Below are 22,587 nucleotides of genomic sequence, written 5' to 3'. Positions count from 1 at the left end.
TGAAAAATGTCTAAACACAAAAGACTGACAAATTTGATGTTATACTAAGAAAGGGTTTATGCTGTGTTCTGTGTTCTGTGTCATAGCAAACATAGAAAACCTCTTCCTGTAACTCCCAGGGCTCATTCCACTACAAGAATAATACCTACTTTTACTACCTTTTAACTTCAGATCACACTTGATGACATTTGCTCAACTGCAGCTCGGTTTAGCCTGAACACCTTTGCTAGGCAGTACTAAGCTGGACATGATTTCTGGGTTCACTTCCTCTTTTAGGGCTGCAGTTACATGTATTCTGTTCCCATCTTGGTGGCCACCCAGAATAAATACCTAGGAACTTGTCTAAAGGTTACCAAAGAGTGATCTCTTCTTTTTAGATATAAATGTGTTTTTAACATAATAAGTATGTAAAAAAAATAATCTTTTGTAACACGTCTTCCCTCCATCCTCAACCTTCAGTGTTTTCCTTTTTGGAGTTTTGCCTTTTTTTCTTCGTTACATTCAGCACTGCAACTAAAGAAGTAGAGAGTGCAAAATAAATGGTGCATTTTAGGAAAGAGAGCAGTTTGGAAAAGTTATTAGCTGTGCAGTCCTAATACTTACAGCATCATTCTAAAGGTTACCAATGATAGGCCTTCTGGCAGAACTATCATTATGTTAAGTATGTAAGTTTTTTTTTATTTATTGTTCACATACATATATGACATCTTAATATGACAGCATGCATGTAGGTTGTCCTTTGCTCTAATTTTGGGCTGAGTTATGCCATTTTGGCTCACGTGCAGATCTGAAGTACTGTGGTGTCTGATTTGCCTGGCTTCTTACGGCAGTTCTGATCTTTCTCTAAGTAAACTATATATATTTTTTTTTTAGCTGAGACAGTTTTGTTAAAAGTAGAGGCCTAAGCATTTATAAACAGCCATGGTGGTAGCTTGCTGTGTTGTAAAAGCTCTTGGATCTGGTTTTATCTAGTTTGTACAGATCTGTTTTACTGATTGGATCGTTGTCTTGGTGTTTGTTAATTAATGCTATATATCACTGGGACAAAGCACTGTTCAAGTCCATTTTGACTCGCATGCAGACCTGAAATACTATGGGGTCTGATTTGTCTGAGTTCTTACAGCAGCTCAAAGTTTTCCCCAACCCTGCCACCTTTTTTGTGTTCTGTTTAGGGCCAATGTGTCCTACAATCAAAGTCCTTCCCTCCCTTCTTTCATTGCTTTTATCAGTTGTGTAAGCTAATTAAGTACTTTTCCCCACCCATTGTTGTACATGGATCCATGTTACTGAGACCCCAATCGGTAAGCAAGTATTGCTGTTGAGTTAACCTTCCTTACTACAAATAATTTTCACAAAGCTCCCATCTGCTTGGCATCCTTGTCACACTCTTAGAGGAATGTTCTTTGTGTTTCACTGTTGCAGTCATTACATTTGGGTAATCTGCTGGCAGGTTGCCCTCAGTCGGCCTGATTAACAAAGTCTTGGGTCCTGCGTTGGTTGCTGTCCCTTCTTCCATGACGTCAGGTCGTCAGGGGTATAAAACATGCATCCGATGCCATTACATCAGTCTTTCTTGTCTCTACCTTGGATGGGTCCGGAGCCGCTGTGCAGGCACCGGCTTTTGAGGGTGTATTCAGGCCTACAGACTTGCATATTAAATCGACTCCACCTTCATTACTAAGGCCTAAATCTCGATCTGTGTCTAAAAAAACCAATGCCCAACACATGTTCAGACCCCTATGCCTAAAAAATAAATTATCAAAATGGCTGAAGATCTAATTACTCTAATCAGGGGTAGTCAACCCCCCCCCCCCCAGAGGCCTAGGGCTGAGCTTGATTATGAATCTTCTGATCAGGTTTCTGTTTCCTCTGACTCTTCTAATGACCTGGATTTGTCCATACCTACTTATGAGGACTCTGATGCAGAGGATTCCATTCCCTCTGCTTCCCCTCCTGAGGATTTTCTTTTGGGGAAACTTTACATACCTTAAGGGAGCATTTCCAATGGGAAAGTCAGTAATGTTCTGATTCAAAAAAGAGCCTTAGGGATTTCCTTCTTCTATCTCAGCATATACCTTTGGCTATACCTCATGTATTAGACATTGTTGATGTGTTTTTGGAATCCAGTATGGCCCCTGATTCCCTGCCTCCGGCTCCTAGTAAACCTAACAGATACTACAGAGTTCCTGAGTCCTACAAGTTTCTTTTCAAAAATCCTGTTGCAGATCCAGAAACCATTTCTCAGGGGCCCAAGGGCATTAAGGCCTCTACTGCTAAAAATCCTACCCCTTATGATAGAGACTGCAGGGCGTTGGATAGATGGGGTAAGAAGGTTTATACTTCTGCAACCTTGGCAATCAGGGCTTTAAACTGCCAATTTCATATGTTAAAGTATCAACAGCATATTATTGGACTGCTTAAACAGAAAATGATGCTGATTCCTGACTGTGTGGAAAATAAAGATTTACAGGATTTATTGCATTCTGCTGAACAAGTTGGAAAACATACTTTGCAATGTGGTTTTGATTCTTTAGAGGCCTCCTGCAGGGCTGCTGTTACTGGGTCTGTGCTTAGAAGGCATGCTTGGCTTAAGGAGCAATCTTTGCCTGATCATGTTAAATCGAAATTGTTGGATGCTCCTTTAAATCAGGACCGTCTGTTTGGCAATAAGGCTGAAGAAGTTCTAAAAAAGATGGAAGATAAAGATAAATCTATGCAAACTGTTAAAGATTTCTTACAAGTGCAACCTCCAAGATTTAGTAGGCACTGGCCTACTAAGAATTGGTCTTTTCCAGCTCCTTCCAGATCCTCTCAAGCCAAACCCAGACACACCAAAAGCACCAGGTTTCAGTCCCAGGGGACTCTCAGACCTAAGCAATGGGGGGCCTCCACTTCCAAATCTGGAAATAACAGGACACCCCTCTATGTTGAACAGTCTCAATGACTTCCTTTTAAAATTACCAAGCATTTACCTTTTAGCTGCCCCTTTGGGGGGGAAAGATTGCTCTTCATGCAAAGAACTGGGAACTCATAACCCAGGAAAAATGGGTTTTAAATATAGTGTCCCAGGGATACAGATTTCATTTCCACACGTTGCCAACACCAAACGGGTGGCCAGACCTGCCCCCAAATCAGTGGACAGAGGCTCAAAAACAAGTACTTTCCCTCTTAAACATGGGGGCTATTCAACCAGTACCAGAAGAGGAAAAGGGACAAGCTTTCTATTCCAGGCTTTTTCCTGGTACCCAGAAAAGACAAATCATGGCGTCCAATTCTGGACCTGTCTACTCTAAACACTTTTCTGGACATTCCAAAATTCAAGATGCTGACTCTTCACCAGTTACTTCCTACGCTAGACAAAGATGCCTGGTTGGCAACTCTAGATTTAAAAGCATACCTGCACATCCCAGTCAGGGAATCTTGCAGAATATACCCACGCTTCAAAGCAGGCTACTTGCATTATCATTTCTCTGCACTGCCCTTTGGCTTGTCTACTGCACCCAGGCTATTCACAAAGTGCCTGGCTCCAGTTATTACATTTTGCAGGCAAGTAAATATTCAAATATTTCCATACCTGGACGATTTTCTATAATTCAGGCAGAAAAACAGGGCATACTTCTAAATAATCTGGTGTTTGTAAAAAGGGTTCTAACTTGTCTGAGGTACACCATAAATGAAAAGAAATCACAACTGGTACCCTCTCAACAGATTGCATTCCTGGGTGCAAGCTTGAATACAACTACCCAGATGGCTTTCCTCATGCCAGAGAAGGAAATTCATTTGATAACTTACTTCAAACGTGGCCGCAAAACCCCTGCTATCTGCAAGACAAATACTGCAAGCCTTGGGGTTCATGGCCTCCTGCATTCTTCTAATTCCATATGCAAGACTGCATATGAGGAAACTACAGTGGTACTTAAAAAATCTATGGAGTCAACATTGTCACAGCCTGGAAACAATGATTCCTATCATACCTTGCCTACGCCTGGAATTCCTATGATGGGCAGAGGCCTGCCACCAAAACAAGGGACTGCCATTCACACTACCTCCTGCCGCCTAAACCCTAACTACAAATGCATCAGACTGTGCATGGAGGGTTCACCTGTCAGGAAAGTGCATTCAGGGCAAATGGAACCCAAATGAAATGCATCTACATATCAATCAAAAAGAAATGTTAGCTGTACAGAATGCTCTGACAGCCTTCAAGGACTACATTCTTCCTGGACAACTAATGGTAAAGACGAACAACACCACAGTTATGTGGTACATAAACAAGCAGGGGGGTACACATTCTTACCCTCTCTGCAGACTAGCCATGGCATTGTGGAACACAGCCTTGAGCTACCAAGTGCACCTACAAGCTCAATTCCTGCCAGGAAAATTGAATACACTGGCAGACAGACTAAGCAGAAATATCATGGACCCACATGAGTGGAAACTGGAACCATGGATTTTCAACATGTTGGGTTGCACAAGGACTCCCCACAAAGAAGCCAGGAAAGTGGATGTTCTGTCCTTCAGCTGGAAAAACCTATCAGTCTACGCCTTCCCCCTCTGCCTCTGCTCTCCAAAGTTCTGCTAAAAGTCAAACAGGACAAACCAAGAATGATTTTTATTGCTCCAGACTGGCCACGCCAACACTAGTACCCACTCCTGTGCAGTGTAACGCAAATATCTCCATGGCACCTGCCTCAGACCCCTTCCTTGCTGTCTCAGCAGGAGAGCCAAATTCTGCACTCTCAGCTTCCAACATTGAACCTTGCAGCCTGGCTAATCACTTAAATTCACCCTTATCAGCAAACCTGTGATGGATGTCATCTTGGACGCGAGAAGACCTAGTACTGAAAAAATCTTATGCTGACAAATGGAAAAGATTCTGTGCCTGGAACCAGTCTTTAGGGATGAGCATAGCAGCGCCCAATTTACCTCAGATTTTGCAATACTTAACTGAGATGCTTTACAAGGGCCTGTCTTTTTCCTCTATTAAAATCCACGCTTCAGCTATTTCAGCTCACTACAACACAGATCCACCCTTCTTCTCTCATCCCCTGCTCATGCAGTATCTCAGAGGGGCAAAGAACTTGAGACTGCCCAGGAGAGCTCCTACCCCTGCCTGGGACCTTAACTTTGTTTTGGAGAAGCTCACTCTACCTCCTTTCGAGCCAGCTGCTACTGCAGACTTAAAATTTCTTTCTTGGAAAACAGCCTTCCTTTTAGCAATCACTTCTGCTAGACGGATATCTGAATTACAGGCCCTTATGGCAGTGGAGCCTTTCATTATCTTTCATGCGTACAGGGTATCTCTGAGGACCAATCCATCCTTCATGGCCAAGGTGGTTTCCAGTGTGGCTCTTAATCAGTCCATTCATTTGCCAACCTTCTTTCCCAATCCAAAGAACAAAGGGGAATGGATTCTGCATTCCTTGGATGTGCACAGACAACTTAGATTCTACTTGGACAGGACTAAATCTCGAAGAAAATCTGAACAATTGCTGGTAGCATTCTGGGCAGAGGGGAAGGCTTTTTCAAAACAAACCATTTCTAAATGGATAAGCCATTGCATTTATTTCTGCTATAAGCACCATGGAAACCTATCTCCCAGGGGATCAGATCTCACTCCACCAGGGCTGCATCTACTTCTGCAGCCTTTCTCAGAGGTGTTCCTACCAGGGATATTCTAGAAGCTGCTACCTGGAGTTCTGTACATACTTTCACCAAGCATTATCATTTACCAATTTTCTCTAAATCCAGAGCTGGCTTTGCCACTGCTGTCTTGCTGTGCCTTATAGCTGGCCCTAATGCTGTATAAACTCCTCCTCCCAACCATAGCTTTGGGAATCTACCCAAATTTAATGACTGCAACAGTGAAACATGAAGAACATAGTACAGTTGTGTACACTTACCATAAATGTAGATGTTCGAGTGTATTCACTGTTGCAGTCTTGGTTACCCTCCCTCCAGCCCCCTACCTTTCTCTGGCTATACCTCTACTTTCTTTTACTATGCTTAAAAGCCTTTTTGGTGTATTTGCTTTTGGTTGGAGGTATATTTGTGTGTTTTTTAATTTTATTTGCCCCCATTAGGGGGGCATCGGATATCTCGGGCAACAAAAACTGATGTAATGGTATCGGATGCATGTTTTATACCCCTGATGACCTGACGTTATGGAAGAAAGGACAGCAACCGATGCAGGACCCAAGACTTTGTTAATCAGGCCGACTGAGGGCAACCTGCCAGCAGATTACCCAAATGTAATGACTGCAACAGTGAATACACTCGAACATCTACATTTATGGTAAGTGTACACAACTGTACTTTCTGAAGTAATCCTGTGATATCCTTGGCAGATAAAAAGCTTTATTTTACTGTGTTGCACTTAGCTTTATCTACCAATTTTTGCACTTTAAATCATTTTCAAGTGCCCTGATAATGCACTGTTTGCTGATTGGTGAGAACTGCATTTTTAAAAGTTTTACTGGTTGTATTAGTGTGTAATTTCCTACTTTGTAATTTTTTTTGGTACTTACTTGTATTCTTGCGATGTTGGCTCTGCTAAAAGGTTTTTACACAGTTGCCTTTAACTTTAAGTGCCTATACACATTTGGAGTGTTTAGGCTCTTGGCTCATTCCCACAGAGCTCAGCAACACTTGATGTTCTCAACTGTGCCTCTGAACTGATTTCCTTGTATCACATGCCATCCAAGCAAAAGCTAAGTACTTGTATTTTAAAAAAAAATCACCCCTTTAGAAGCTGTTAAGTGATTTGATTTCTTGTTTTATTTGTACATTTATCTGCATTTAAGGCTGAAATTACTGTATTTCCAAAAGTGTCCTGCTGTTTTCTGATTGACTTGAAATTGACTTGTCCAGCTAGTTTAATAAAGTTGTTTTGCGGGAGCATACCGTCTCAAGTAATCTTTTTGTGTTTTTTTCATTAGAAAGACTGGGGTCATCCATTTAGTTGCAGTAGTTAGTGGGTTGGTCTGTCTTGGGAAACAAACATTTAAATAAGAAGGCCACGTAGTGCAGACCAAAAAAAAAAAAATTACACCACTACAATGTCTGTACAAATACCAATCTACACAGCTTTATAAGTCTAAAATGAACACTTTAGGTTAAGCACATTTGTCTCATACTGGGACTTCATCAGAACCAAAAACAATTCATTCCTTTTAAAACTGCACTAATATATATATATATATATATAAGCTGGGGGGTGCAGCATGGGGGGGGGGTGCAGGGAGGCTCGCTCCACTGCTAGCAATGTTAAGGTTAGTGATTGTTGTTTTTTTTTTTCTTTTTTTTAACATGATCGACATTTCAAAAGTCGATCATATGGTCTCGGCCATATGGTCTTCAGCTTTTTGAAATGTTGATCATATATTGTAGATCTATACATATATATATATATATATAAAATGTGTATTTTGATATATATATATATATATATATATATATATATATATATATATATATATATATATATATATATATACATATATTTGGCAACAGATCAGTCAAACTCTTAAAGAGGTAGTGTGCTTATCAAATTACAACCACCAATGCAAACCAATATAACAAATATACATTCATACAACAATGTTTTTAAAAAATAAAATTAAGAAAGCATAATTGTAAAAAGAGCATGATTATAATAAATGATGGCTTGATTAAAAAAAAAATCTAAAAAAATATTAAAAACATAAGTTTATAATTTAGCAGCAAGTCTTTTTAAAATGGGAACTACTGAAACATAATCATTGAATCATTCATTTATGGATGGTGCAGTGGTGCAGCGGTTTGCATTGTCGCCTCACAGCAAGAGGTTCTCTGGTTTGATTATCTTTCTGTTTAGATTCTGCATGTCCTCCCTGCATTCATGTCGGTTTCCTCCAGGTACTCCTGTTTCCTCCCACATTACAAAGACATGTATCTGGAGTATTTCCGGCCTCCACTGAAAATTGGCTCGTTCAAAGTAGACTTTCCCGGTAAACAAATGTTAAATAAATAAAATTATATAAGTAACTAAGTAAATCAACCCTGTATATGAACATATATCCAGCATACTTGCCATAGCAATTCTTTTTATTCTAATGTGTTTTCCCATTGGCCACCTTTAGGATCAATACGGCCGATTTATAAAATACCAAATAAAAACTTAATAAACCTCTTGCAAGTTGAAGAATGTCTGTACAAGTCATTGTTGGATTTCTTTCTTTTTTATGTCATAACAGTGTTCAGATATGCTCATGTTAAATGCCCTCTGCCTTCCTGACATAAAAAACATTTGCAGGTTGAACATATTGCAAGGTAAACAACTCCCTTACTTGTGCACTTCGCATATATATGGATCTATCTATTTTTAAATGCCTAATAACGGAAACCGCGAACTTCAAAATGTTGAGACGATAACACCGACAGTTTAAGATAATGAAACTTTAAAAGCACAACATTCAAAACATTGAAATTTCAAAACATCTAATATATTATAATAAATGTAGCATCTGCAACCCTATCCCTTTCCAAAACCTTACACAGTCAGTGCAAGCTTCTACACTCTAACCCCCTAAAAATGCCATCACATATTTATATAATCAAAGAAACGTCACAAGGCTATGTATACAAAAGTAAAACATCTCTAAGTAATACAGCACTGTTACAAATGTCTCCTGTCTCTTGTTTGTAGGGGGACAATGACAAAACCAAATTGGGTTGGGTCCAGTGTCTGGAGGTTTCCTATGTCATTATTGATCATTTCTGTTGATGATTCTTTCCATGGCTTTGCATATGAGACTAGTGAGACTTATGGGTTTGTAGTTTCCAAGCTTGTGGATGGCCCACCTTTGTGCAAAGGTAGTCTGTAGATGGCCCAACTTTGTGCAGAGGGAAATATTGCAATGGGGAATGGATGTCAAACTGACAATATGTTCATAGCTACTAGGCATCTCATCCAAAGGAAGACACAGTCAGGATTGCAACAACCCCCCCCCCCAAATATAACAGAGTATCAACAATCCATCTACATGGTGTGGGAGTAGAACCCTTAGCCTTTTGCAACAAAAGCAAGTATGGTACCTGTTGTGGTACTAACACTTTTTTAATATGCTCATATGTAATTACTATGATGATGCTCCCAGGGGGGGCCTTTTTTAAGGCTAGCCATACCACCAAAGGTTATAAGGTAAACATGTTTACTATTATGTGAACAGATACCTAGAAAACACATTTTCCCATTAAAATTAACTCTAAAACTGTACCAGTAACTTGGAGACTGTAGGGCAACTACTTTGGGTAGCACAGAGCAACTGCTTTACATGTTGAGAGCACAGCCATTGAATTTAGTATTATATAGCCTAGATTAGCCTCTAGCCCTAAAAGCCCCTTTAGTCAGCCCACTGTTAACCCCTCATACACCAGACCATTGTAGCTTACCCAGTAAAGTATGTGACATGGATATGCACTTTCCCAATTTCTTCACCAATTTGGTGGATGTGGGATAATGTAACAATTGTTTAATGTTCAGTGGCAACCATTTTATCCTCAGAGAAACACAGTGTATGAGAGTTGTAAACACATAACGTGTCTGGAGGCAAAACCCTTGTATACAAACACTCGGAGTAACAATCTGGTTGTCAGAAACACGTGCTACATCTGCCACACACAGTATGCACACTGCACATAGGCCTACTTATGCTGAGGCATTTAAATGCAATCTTCCCAAATCCCAAAGACCTCACACACATATTCCGTACTCTGTTGCATATCATCTACTCTGAGGCGATCTCTGCTTAACATGCAAGGCCATATCAAACCTAGAGCTGTTGGACATGCTACACTTAAAGAAATCCCAATCCCTCCAGGGATCTAAATCTTGTCATCACAATAAACAAAACATGCTGGAGGGATAGGTTCCTGACCCAGAGACTCCCCAGACTCTGGAATAGACTGGCCATACATGTCAAGCAGAGTGCCTCTTTGGCCCTCTTCAAAAGGAACGTTGATGATTGGATGGGAGAAAGGAAATTCACCCCGGGGATCATGTCAGTCGCCCTGCTAGACAGGGGTCCAGGGAAGTAAATAGTGTGGGAAGAAATAGCCAGGGAATTGTTTAATGGCTAGGCTTGTATAGACCCTAGGGCCGATAGCCTAGTACCAACCTGTGAACCTATGAAAAATTATCCTCAGCAAACTCAAAAGCTCTCAAAAGTAACAACACATAACACTTGCCCATTCTGCCACAGCCAGGGGAGCCTCGACTACTAAGCCTATAAGGCAAGCCAATACACTATCCAGGACTGTAGTCATAGGAAACCTTGTTGTACAACATACTGATGCCAAACTTACCAGGTTGAATACACAGAAAATAATGGTCAGTTGCCTCTAAGAGGCCAGGATCCACTAAGTTACATTTGCACTCAAGTCATTGCACCAGAGGTACCAGTATGATTCAATCATAGTCCATGTATGTGTAAATGACCTGAAATGTAACTCTCTAGATTGTATGAAGATAGACATGGAGCTCTAGGACTGTGTGTCAAAAGCTGGTATGTGCCTAGCATTGAGCAGCATCCTACCTTCACAGTTGATGATGCTGCAGTACGATAAGAAAATGACTGACTTTAAAAATTGTCTTAGTTTCTGTTCTAGAGGGGTGCATTATTTTTCAGAATGGGAGGAGATGTGTTGCTTTGCTAATTGGCTTGCACTTATCCCCTCTAAGCTTTTGAATATTGGCTAAAACATTTTCCTCCCCATCGAGCGTATTTTAGGCAATGCTAAGTTGTCAGAACTTTAACATAGCAAAATCTACCCATGGAACTCTAAAGGTGTTACTGCTTAATGTGAGAAGTCTAAACAAGCAGCTTCATTCCCTCCAAGCTCTATTCACTTTGGAAAATACAGGCATCTGTGCAGTTACCAAGACATGGTTTAAAGCTGCAGTGTTCCCTAGCAGTGCGACGCTTCAGTGCCCTTCCACACATTCAAGCCTGCAACTGCACAGACAGGAACTAAAGTGGAAATGTCTCTATGTACATCAGCAATAAGCATACCTCTTGGTTGCTTAAACTGGATGACATGCTGGAGTTCCTGCATGTCCAGATTGCCATGGACAAAATCCAGGACCATATCTTAGCCAGTCACAGCTCACTCTGTATGTCCCATGAAACCCATAGCTCATGCTTAGACCTATTGGAGTCACTCACCCTTCATCCTAATGTCATAGTCATGGGAGACTTTAATTGTCCCTCTATAAACTGGTAATCTACATGACCCCAGATTTGCAGGCACAGAGATTCTTAAACTTTGTAAGCAGAAACACCCTGGACTAGATAGTGCATATGCTTACCAGATGTACAAACATATTGGACCTGGTACTCAAACACTGGAGCATGCTGCACCTCCTCAGGTGTTGTGTCCTCTCCGGTAAGGTCTGGCCACAAAGCAGTCTCTTTCAAAGTAAACATCAGTTCTGTAACCCCAGTTAACCCTGTCACAGGTTAGGTACTAATCCAAGGCAAACTACTTTTTATTAAGCAGTAGCCTGTCAAACTTTCATGCCCCTCCAAACACAAATAACATAGCAGCATATGTGGAATTATTCATGGAAGCTCTGTACAACTGTGCCAGTGATTGCAAAGAGATTGCATAGAGATGGCTGTGCCTACCAGAAGTAAGCCCAAAACTGACTTAAAAAAACAAACCACCTGGTGGAATCCAAAATTAAACAGGTTGCACTACAGAAGAAAACAAACATAGCTAAAATTAGGAAGTGTAATATCAAAGATTCTAACTCTGTCAACAAATTGAATAGATAACTAAGAAGACTAAATAAGTCCAACAAAGCAAATTTTGAGGTCAAGATAGCATCACATGCCAAGGCAACCAAAACCTCAAAGGCAGCACATAACAGTGTGCCATTACAGAATGGAGAGTTATTGCAAATCTTCTGGCTGACAAATTCAGCTCCAACTTTACCCTCCTCTCACCTCCAGTCACCCCACATGAAATACCATCTTACATAACCCCTTCAACTATCAGTAGGGAGTAGGTCTTAAAGAAGCTCTCTAAGGTGAAGAATAAAGCTTTGATGGGCCCCAATAATATCTCAGGATGCTTTCTATGTAGCCCGAAATATAACCTATCAGGGCTACTGGGGTGACTCTTCAACCATAGCCTCCGAACAGGCATTATACCAAGTGAATAGAGGACTGCAAAAGTCATCCCTGTACACGGGTAGGCCATCAATGTAACCTATGAACTACAGACTCATTAGTCTGACTAGTCTTGTATGCAAAGCCATGGAAAGAATTGTCATAGAAATGAATATCAGTGACATAGGAAACCTATAGAACAACCCAGTTTGGTTTTGTCAAAGGCAGGTCATGTCTCCTGAACCTGGTGAACTTCTTTGAGAAGGTCACCAAAGCAATGGATGTAGACAAAACGGAGCATATTGCCTTCCTTGACCTAGCTAAGGCATTTGATACAATAACCCACACAGGCATTGTAAACAAACTCATGAAATTAGCATAAACCCCATGTAACCTAGTGGATAGCTAGCTGTCTCACAAATAGGACTAAGGAGGTTAAAATTGGAGAGACCACCACCACAGAGAGTATGTACCTGATCAGATGCATGCAATAGCTGGAACTTCCACAGAGGTTTCCCAGAAAAAGAATAATGGGAGTAAACACAATGCTTTATGCGGATTGACTCAAAGCCCTGTCTCTATACTCTGTTTTGTACAGATTGTTAAGAGATGATTATATGCTTGGCATCCTGGATCCCTTGGATCCCTCCCTGATAGTCATTTTGCATGTCCGCAAAACAAACACCATCAGAACCACTACATCCAAGGATTTAAACTTTTCTTGCAATTTAAATAGGAAACACTGAAGGGACAGGTTTGTATCTCAGAGAATTCCCATTCTCTGAAATAGGTTTCCAGTCAGTGTGAAGTAGATTCCTTCCCTAACGCTATTCAAGCGTAACCTGGATCAGTCAATGGGAGATTGGAAATTCACCCCTGGTTTGACATCCTATATTTCTGATGCACAGAGGCTGCAGTTAAATCATGTTCTGCTTGAGATACACACCTTAAAATGACCTCTAAGGCAAAATAGCCGTGGGATACACTTGGGTTGAATGGCTAGGCTTATAAAGGACCCATTGGTCATTTGCCTAGTGTATAGCTATGAATCTGTGAAATGCTCTTTAGATCACTCAGCTAGTTCTTTTAACAAAGAAGCAAACATATAAATGGCGACACCAGTGGCACAGCTGTTTTAGCTTTGCATTGATGGGGATATGGATTCAGTTATCAGGCCTGGTTGATGGATGCATCAGTCTGGAAGATGGGGTTAAATGGCTGAAGTCTGCTTTCTCATCTTGGTTGGGAGAGAGTGAGGTAGACTCTGCTTGGGGATCATCTGCTGGTGGGTACCAGGGAGTGTTGCTGTCTAGCAAGAGGCCAGGTCCTTAGGAGGTTTATGCAAGGCAGAGTGAATACTCATAATGTTCATAAAGACCTTACTGGCTGCCACTGCAAGACTATATCTGACTTATGAAGGAATGGGGATGATAAATACAGCAAAATACCTTGGTCTTGTGTAAAGAATGATGGTTGCAATTTTTGCAAGAATGAATGGGTGAGTAGCATAAAGAATAGTACACAGGATTTTTATGTATGTATGCATGTATGTATTTATTTAACCAGATAAGGCCACTGGACAACAGTTTTCCATCTACCTGGGCGATCTCGGAACACTGGTTAAGTGACTTGTTCAGAGTCAAACAGTAGGCAAATAGAGGCTGATGGAATGCAAGCCATAAGGATTCATGGTCAGACATTTTGTCCTTGTCTTCAACTTTTTCTCTTTTTAGAGCAAGAAGGAAGTAAACTGGCATATGGATATTTCATCTTCTGCCTTGCATTTACAGTGCTAGGGTAGGATTATGGCATTCTTTTAGCATATTAGCATGAGAAATAAAGCTGATTTGAATCAATAACAAAAATGGCTTTTAGTCCTTTGTCTTTTACATGTCAAAGGATTGTGACCTGTTTTTGAAAATCTTCTGTTATCGTGACTGTTCCTACTACTTAGTTTGTACTTTATTTGTTATTGATCACGAATGCTTCTTGTTATTCGCATGTTTGTGTTCTCGTATAAAATACTTTTTAACAAATGCTTGGAACATTGCATTTATAAACTTATTGGTGCAGTCTTATCTATGCTTTTCTCTGTCCTGTTTTCATTTTCAGCCCCTGATGTCGAAGAACGCTTGAAAAATCTTGGCTTTGGATATCGTGCTAAATTTGTAAATCAAAGTGCTCAGACTATTCTAGAAAAGCATGGATATGATTGGTTGGTTTCACTTCGCTGTGTGCCATATGAGGATGCCAGAACAATGCTGCGTGCTCTTCCAGGTGTCGGAGCAAAGGTCATACACTTTACTTGTTTTGCCATTAATTAAAAGCAAAAGTGTCAGATTTGAAAGGAATTTTCCTTCACTGAAAATGCAAAAGTTGTTCTGCAAACTTTCATAAATAGCAAAGAGAGTATGCGCTTAATGTGAATGTCATTAATGCAGGCAGCACAGAGTGTGGTCAAGCTGGGAATTATAAGAAGAGGGATGATGCTCTTCGTGTTTCACTGTTGCAGTCATCACATTTGGGTTATCTGCTTGCAGTAGCCCTCAGTTGGCCTGATTATCAAAGTCTTGGGTCCTGCATCAGTTGCTGTCTCATCTTCCATGATGTCAGGTAGTCAGGGGTATAAAGCATGCAGCCGATGCCATTACATCAGTCTTTCTTGCCGTGTGGTGCTCGAAGCAGAAGCAGTTCGCATGTGCCGGTCGGCTGACTCCTGAAATTTTCGTTTTTGAGTTTCAGAACTGAAGTCTTCAACTAAGCTAAGTACCCTGTTGGGGAAACTTTTTCTTGCTCTAAACTGATGTCAGTAAAAGTTAATAATTGTATTTCTTGTAGAAAGCAAATACCTCATAAAGATTTTCATTCATACTGCATTCCTTGCTTAGGCCCAGACCATGATGTACCTCACTGTCGGTTTTGTGCCTTATTTAAACAACAAACTATTCGTCGTCGGTTTATTTATGCTTCTAAATATTTTGGTTCTCAGTTCAGTTATCCAGAAATGGCTTTGGTAAGCCACCCGGCTACCAACATTCCAAAAAAACGCAAAGATAAAGACAGAGACAGACGGCATAGGTCCAAAGCTGCTGATGACGCTTCTCCTAAACTAGTTGCCAGTTCGCCGGTACTCATTGAGGTGCTTTCGCAGCCCCTGATACCCGCTACTTCAGATTCGCAGGCCTCTACTGAGACCCATTCGGAGTCTGGTATGCTGCAAGATGCTTCTTCAACTGTGGAACCTGCAGATGTGTCTAAATTGGATGTGTCCGGAGCTAATGTGCAGGCACCGGCTTCTGAGGGTGTATTCAGGTCTACTGACTTGATTATTAAACTTATGCCATCTTCTTTTTCAAGGCCTAAAACTCGATCCCATGCCTAGAAAACTGACATCCAGACCACATGGTCAGGCCTCTATGCCTAAAAAACAAATGATAAGAATGGCTGAAGACCTTATTACTCTAATCAGGGGAAGCCAACCTTCCCCCTCTGAGAGGCCCAGGACTGAGTTTCCTTATGATTCTTCTTATCGGGACTCTGAAATTTCTGTTTCCTCTGATGACCAGGATTTACCCTTATCTACCTATGAGGACTCTGATGCAGAGGACTCCATTCCCTGTGTCTTCCCCTCCAGAGGATTTCTGTTTTGGTGAAACCTTGCATACTCTTAGGGAGCATTTTCGCTGGGAAAGCCAGGATTACTCTGACTCTAAAAAGAGGCTTAGGGATTTCTTACTCCTGCCCCAACACAGGCCTTTAGCTATCCCCCCTGTACTGGACATTGTTGATGATGCCTTCTCGGAATCTAGCTTGGCACCTGACTCTTTACCTTCTGCTCCCAGAAAATCTGATAGGTATTACAGGGTTCCTGACTCTCACAATTTCCTCATTAAAAATCCTACTGCGGATCCTGAGACAATTTCACAGGGACCCAAGGGCATTAAGGCTACTACTGCCAAAAATCCTACCCTCTCCGATAGGGATTCCAGGGCGCTGGATAGTTGGGGTAAGAAGGTATACACTTCTGCAACCTTGGCCATTAGGGCCTTAAACTGCCAGTTTCATATCTTAAAGTATCAGCAGCATATTACTGGATTGCTTAAACAGAAAATGATGTTGATTCCTGACTGTGCTGAAAATAAAGATTTACAGGATTTAATGCATTCTGGTGAACAAGTTGGAAAACATACTTTGCAATGTGGTTTTGATTCATTAGAGGCATCTTGCAGGGCTGCTGTCACTAGGTCTGTACTTAGAAGCCATGCTTGGCTTAAGGAGCAATCTTTGCCAGATCATGTTAAAGCTAAATTGCTGGATGCTCCCTTAAACCAAGACCACCTGTTTGGCAACAAAGCAGAAGAAGTACTTAAAAAGATGGAGAAAAAAGCTAAATCTATGCAAACTGTTAAAGATTTCCTGCAAGTACAGCCTCCCAGATTTAGTAGGCATTGGCCCTCTAAGAACTGGCCCATTCCTGCCTCTTCCAGGCCTTCTCGGTCCAAACCCAGAACCAGCAGAACACCCAGGATTCAGTCCCAGGTACTCACAGGCCTAAGAAGTGGGGGGCTCCCACTTCCAAAGTAGGGAGTAGTAAGACTCCCCCCTATGGTAAACTGTCTCAGTGACTTAACTTTAAAACTTCCAAGCCCTGCACAACTGACTTTTCCTTTAGGGGGAAAGATTGCCCTGCAGGCAAAAAATTGGGAACTCATTACCCAGGACAAATGGGTTTTAAATATAGTTTCCCAAGAATTCAGATTCCACTTCCACTCCTTACCAACTCCAAATGGTTGGCCAGATCTACCCCCAAATCAGTGGGCAGAGGCTCAAAAGCAAGTTCTCTTAAGTATCAGGGCTATTCAACCTGTCCCAGAAGATGAAAGGGGACAAGGTTTCTACTCAAGACTTTTCCTGGTGCCCAGAAAATGCAACTCTTGGTGTCCTGTCGTGGACCTATATATCCTAAACACATTTTTGGTGATCCCAAAATTCAAGATGCTAACTCTTCACCAGCTGCTTCCTATGCTAGGCAAGGATGACTGGTTGGCAACACTGGATTTAAAGGAAGCCTACCTGCACATCCAAATAAGGGAATCTTGCACAAGATACCTACACTTCAAAGCAGGCTACATGCACTATCAGGTGTCTGCACTGCCCTTTGGCTTATCTACTGCACCCAGGGTATTCACAAAGTGCCTAGCTCCAGTCATTGCATTTTGCAGGCAAAGAAATATTCAAATATACCCATACCTGGATTGACTAATTCAGGCAGAAAGCCAGGACATACTATTGAATCATCTGGTGTTTGTACAGAAATTGCTAACTTCTGTGGGGTGCACCATAAACGAAAAGAAATCACATCTTGTACCCTGAAAACAAACTGTATTACTGGGAGCAAGCTTGCACACTTCCCAGGTGGCTTTCCTCACGCCAGAGAAACAAGTTCATTTGACAGCCTACTTCAAACTACTGGCCACAAAGACCCAGCTATCTGCAAGGAAAATACTGCAAGCCCTGGGGTTCATGGCCTCTTGCATTCTCCTAATTCCATATGCAAGACTGCGTATGAGGAAACTACAATGGTGTCTAAAAAGCCAATGGTGTCAACATTCTCAGGATCTAGAAGCAATGATTCCTATCATACCTTGTCTACAGATAGAGCTCCTTTGGTGGGCAGAGGCCTGCCACCAAAACAAGGGACTGCCATTCACTCTACCCCCTACCACCCAAACCCTAACAACAGATGCATCAGACTATGCATGGGGGGCTCACTTTGCAGGGAAGTGCATTCAGGGCAAATGGAACCCAAGTAAAATGCACCTGCATATCAATCAGAAAGAAATGTTAGCTGTACAGAATGCTCTGACAGCCTTCAAGGACCACATTCTTCCAGGACAATTAATGGTAAATACGGACAACACCACTGTTATGTGGTACATAAACAAGCAGGGGGGAACCCACTCATACTCTCTCTGCAGACTAGCCATGGCTCTATGGAACACAGTCTTGAGCTACCAACTGCACCTACAGGCTCAATTCCTGCCAGGAAAGCTAAATACACTGGCAGATGAACTAAGCAGAAATCTTAATGACCCACACGAATGGAAACTGGAACCAAAGATAATCAACATGTTGAGAAACAAATGGGGAGCCCAGAGATAGAGGTGTTTGCCTTCCCCCAGAACTACCAATTGGACAAATTCTGCACAAGGACTCCCCACAAACAAGCTTGGAAAGTGGATGCCCTGTCCTTCACCTGGAAAAACCTATCAGTTTATGCCTTTCCCCCTCTACCTCTCCTCTCCAAGGTACTACTAAAGATCAAACAGGACAAACCAAGGACGATACTGATTGCATCAGACTGGCCACTCCAACACTGTTACCCCCTTTTGTGCAGTGTGTCACTGCTGGCACCATGGCACCTGCCTCAGACCCTGCCCTGCTGTCCCAGCAGGAGGGCCAGATTCTGCACCCACAGCTTCAAACCCAGAACCTGGCAGCCTAGATAATTACCTGATCTCTCCATTACCATCCCTCAGTAAGCAAGTGTTCATAGGTTGGTACTAGGCTATCGGCCTTAGGGCCTATACAAGCCTAGCCATAACTATTCCCTGGATATTTCTTTCCACAATATTTACTTCTCTGGACTCCTGTCTAGCAGGGTAACTGACATGATCCCCGGGGTGAATTTCCTATCTCCCATCCAATCATCAAGGTACCTTTTGAAGAGGGCCAAGGAGGTGCTCTGCTTGACTTGTATGGGCAGTCTATTCCAGAGTATGAGGAGTCTCTGGGTTAGGAACCTATCCCTCCAGCATGTTTTGTTCATTGTGATGACAAGGTTTAGATCCCTGGAGCGTGTGGCTCTGAGAGATTGGGATTTCTTTAAGTGGAGCATGTCCAACAGCTCAGGGTTTGACATGGCCTTGTATGTTAAGCAGAGATTGCCTCAGAGTAGACGATATGCCACAGAGTATAGCTGGAGTTTTTTTTAGACGGTCAGCATATGGCATCTGCTTTAGTCCTGTGATTCTTTTAGTGAGCTATTTCTGTGGCCTTTCCAGCTGTTGCAGATGTCTTGTGAGGTACATACCAAATGGGGCATTATACTCTATAATGGGTCTATTGAGGGATGAGTACAGTAAGACAATGACCTTCTTATTTCTGGATAAAAATACCTTAGTGATGAGGTGTGCCACATAGAAGGATTTCCTGACTGTTGTGACAATGTGGTTATGGAAAGTGAGACCACTGTCCATCTGCCTAAGTCTCTCATCACACTTTCAATGTTTAGTGTACTGCCACCTATGTCGTAATTCATGGGTACATGTTTTTTTCCAAAGGGGATAACTATACATTTTTTGGCGTTAAGCTTGAGCCCATGGCTCTGGCACCAGGCATCTGTTTCTGTAAGGCCCTTTTGTAAAATATCCACATAATTTGGGGATTCAGTAATGGCTCCCAGTTTGCAGTCATCTGCGAACTTTGTTAGCCAGAGTCCCTTAGTATTGGCCTGTACTTCAGAGAAGTAGATGCCAAACAAGAGTGGTCCCAGGACTGAACCCTGAGTTACTCCACTTGTCACTTGTCTGGAGCTGGATTTGGAGTCGGCTACTTTTACAGTCTGGGTTCTGTCAGTAAGCCAGTTGGCAACCCATTGAGTGATGTAGGGATTTATGCCCAGCTTAGTAAGTTTATCTGTGATTCCAGAGTGGGGGATGGTGTTGAAGGCCTTGGCGAGGTCCAGATAGACCTGTGTGGACGTGTCAGATGTTATTCTAGAGGCAAGGAGGCCTAGTACTAGAATATCCTATGCTGAAAAAGGAAAATATTCTGTTCCTGGAACCAAACTCAGGGGATGGGCACAGCAGTGCCTAATTTACCCCAGATTCTTCAATACTTAACTGAGATGCTTCACAAGGGCCTTTCCTTTTCCTCCATCAAAATTAATGCCTCAGCCATTTCAGCTCATTACAACACAGAACCGCCCCTCTTCTCTCATCCACTGCTGAATCAGTTCCTCAAAGGGACCAAAAATGTAAGACCACCCAGGAGAGCCCCTACTCCAGCCTGGGACCTTAACTTTGTATTGGAAAAACTCACTCTACCTCCTTTTGAGCCAGCTGCAAATGCAGAGTTGAAATTCCTTTTTTGGAAAACAGCCTTCCTTCTAGCCATCACTTCAGCAAGAAGGGTGTCTGAATTACAGGCCCTCATGGCAGTGGAGCCTTTCATCATCTTTCATGCGGGCAGGGTGTCCCTCAGGACCAAGGTGGTATCCATTGTGGCCCTTAATCAGTCCATTCATTTGCCAACCTTCTTTTCCTAATCCATTGAACAAAGGGGAACAAATACTGCACTCCTTAGATGTGCACAGACAACTTAGATTTTACTTGGACAGGACTAAGCCTCTCAAGATATCTGAACAGCTGCTGGTTGCATTTGCTGCAGGGGCAGAGGGGATGGCCATTTCAAAGCAAACCATTTCTAAATGGATAGGCCATTGCATTCATTTCTGCTATAAGCACCATGGAAAACCTACCCCCACAGGGGATAAGACCACATTCAAACAGGGCTGCATCTACCTCTACAGCCTTTCTCAGATGTGTCCCTACCAGGGACATCCTAGAAGCTGCTACCTGGAGTTCTGTACATACCTTCACCAAGCATTACCATTTGCCATTTTTTTCTAAATCCAGAGCTGGCTTTGCCACTGCAGTCTTACAGGGCCTTATAGCTGGCCCTAATGCTATCTAATTTCCACCTCCCATCTTTAGCTTTGGGAATCTATCCAAATGTGATGACTGCAACAGTAAAACATGAAGAACATAGTACAGTTGTGTATACTTACCATAAATGTAGATGTTCGAGTGTATTCACTGTTGCAGTCCTAGTTACCCTCCCTCCAGCCCCCTGACTTCTGTTCTTGTTTGCTATGCTTAAAGCTTTTTGGTGTATTTGCTTTTTTGTTGGAGGTGTAACCTTGTATATATAATTGCTTCCCATTATGGGGGCACCTGACATCTGGGGCAAAAAAAAACTGATGTAAGGGCGTCGGCTGCATGCTTTATACCCCTAACTACCTGACGTCATGGAAGATGAGACAGCAACCGACGCAGGACCCAAGACTTTGATAATCAGGCCGACTGAGGGCTACTGCAAGCAGATAACCCAAATGTGATGACTGCAACAGTGAATACACTCGAACATCTACATTTATGGTAAGTGTACATAACTGTACTTTCTCTTTCCCAAAGCTGCAGTGACCATGGAGATAACTATATTAAATAAAGGGCTTGCAGGAGTGAAGCCTGTGTATGACACGGGAGTAGAAGACTTTGCTGCTTACAGAAACCTACATTTGATTTTTTCTTCACATTTACTTTATTGAATTCAAGAAGAACTCAACTCATAACATTTGTAGCCATATTATAAATGCACTGATATTCCAAAGCTTCTGAGGCTTATCACCATGTAGGCCATAGCAGTACCCACCCCCAGGGTGCACCTCCTTTTCTCCAGGAAGACCATACTAGTCAGTCCTAGAGTAAATTTGTGGATACCCATCCAGTCATGTACTGTAGGTTATTTTTAAAGGAAGGTTGTGAGTCCCACTGCTTAATATGCAGGAGAAGTTTGCCCCAGAGTTTATGGTAGGTGATGGATTATAAATCTGGCCTTCCACCATGTTTTTATTTATCTGTTGGAAGAAGATTTAGGTCCCTGGTTCTAGTATTGGTAGAGCCTTTGGATTTGCAGGGCTATAGGAAGTCCAAGACAACTGGGTCTATAATGGTGCAGTAAGGAAGACAGACCTCAGCCTTCAGAGGTCTGTAAGACACTGATTAACAGGATACAGCTTCCAGACTCTCTTGATTTGTTCAGGGACTTTAGGCATGTGATTTTTTTTGAAACACAATCCAAAGAAGGGCAAGACCAACACACAGTCCAGGCTGACTTATTGAAGACTGAAAAAATATACACGTAACGTTATAAAACTAAAAACTTTAATACCCAGGTTAACACCTTTGCAAAAATGCTTCTTCAGACCAATACAGCCATTGACAGTTAATACATTTAAGTAGAACACTCTGTCCAGTCACCATCAAACATCCATTTTGAACTTAAAGGCCACTAACACATAAAAAAACTATAGTGCTATACAATTTCAGTCTATTAAATGCGATTTCTTTGGACAGGAACCTTTGAAGTCTTGTAATTGTTTGATATGTTTAGTGAGAAACATCCCAAAGGGGGAATTGCACTCAATAATTGTTCTGGACAATTCTGAGTGTAAGGGAATGACTACATCTTTAGACCTTGATGATATTCCTTTGGCAATTTATTTGTGTTAATTAGAAGAATTTCCTGACAACTTGTCACATGATGGTCAAAACAGAGAGAATTACCAACCCAGATTCCTAGATCCATTAGT

At 41.9% G+C, this 22,587-nt stretch overlaps 1 protein-coding gene across 2 annotated transcripts in view; it reads left to right on the top strand.

Moving 5' to 3' along the window:
- Positions 1-22,587, top strand: part of OGG1 (8-oxoguanine DNA glycosylase) — a 568,013-nt gene that overhangs the window by 288,513 nt on the left and 256,913 nt on the right. For both annotated transcript variants that reach the window (XM_044078043.1, XM_044078042.1), the window contains one exon: positions 14,265-14,443. In XM_044078043.1, coding sequence (XP_043933978.1) covers positions 14,265-14,443 — 179 coding nt within the window. The remainder of the gene's footprint in view (positions 1-14,264; positions 14,444-22,587) is intronic.

Source organism: Protopterus annectens, chromosome 7.part0 (genome assembly GCF_019279795.1).
Source record: "Protopterus annectens isolate FY-2018-M chromosome 7.part0, PAN1.0, whole genome shotgun sequence".
NCBI classification, from domain to species: domain Eukaryota; kingdom Metazoa; phylum Chordata; order Ceratodontiformes; family Protopteridae; genus Protopterus; species Protopterus annectens.
This window is presented reverse-complemented; position numbering and strand designations above follow the sequence as displayed.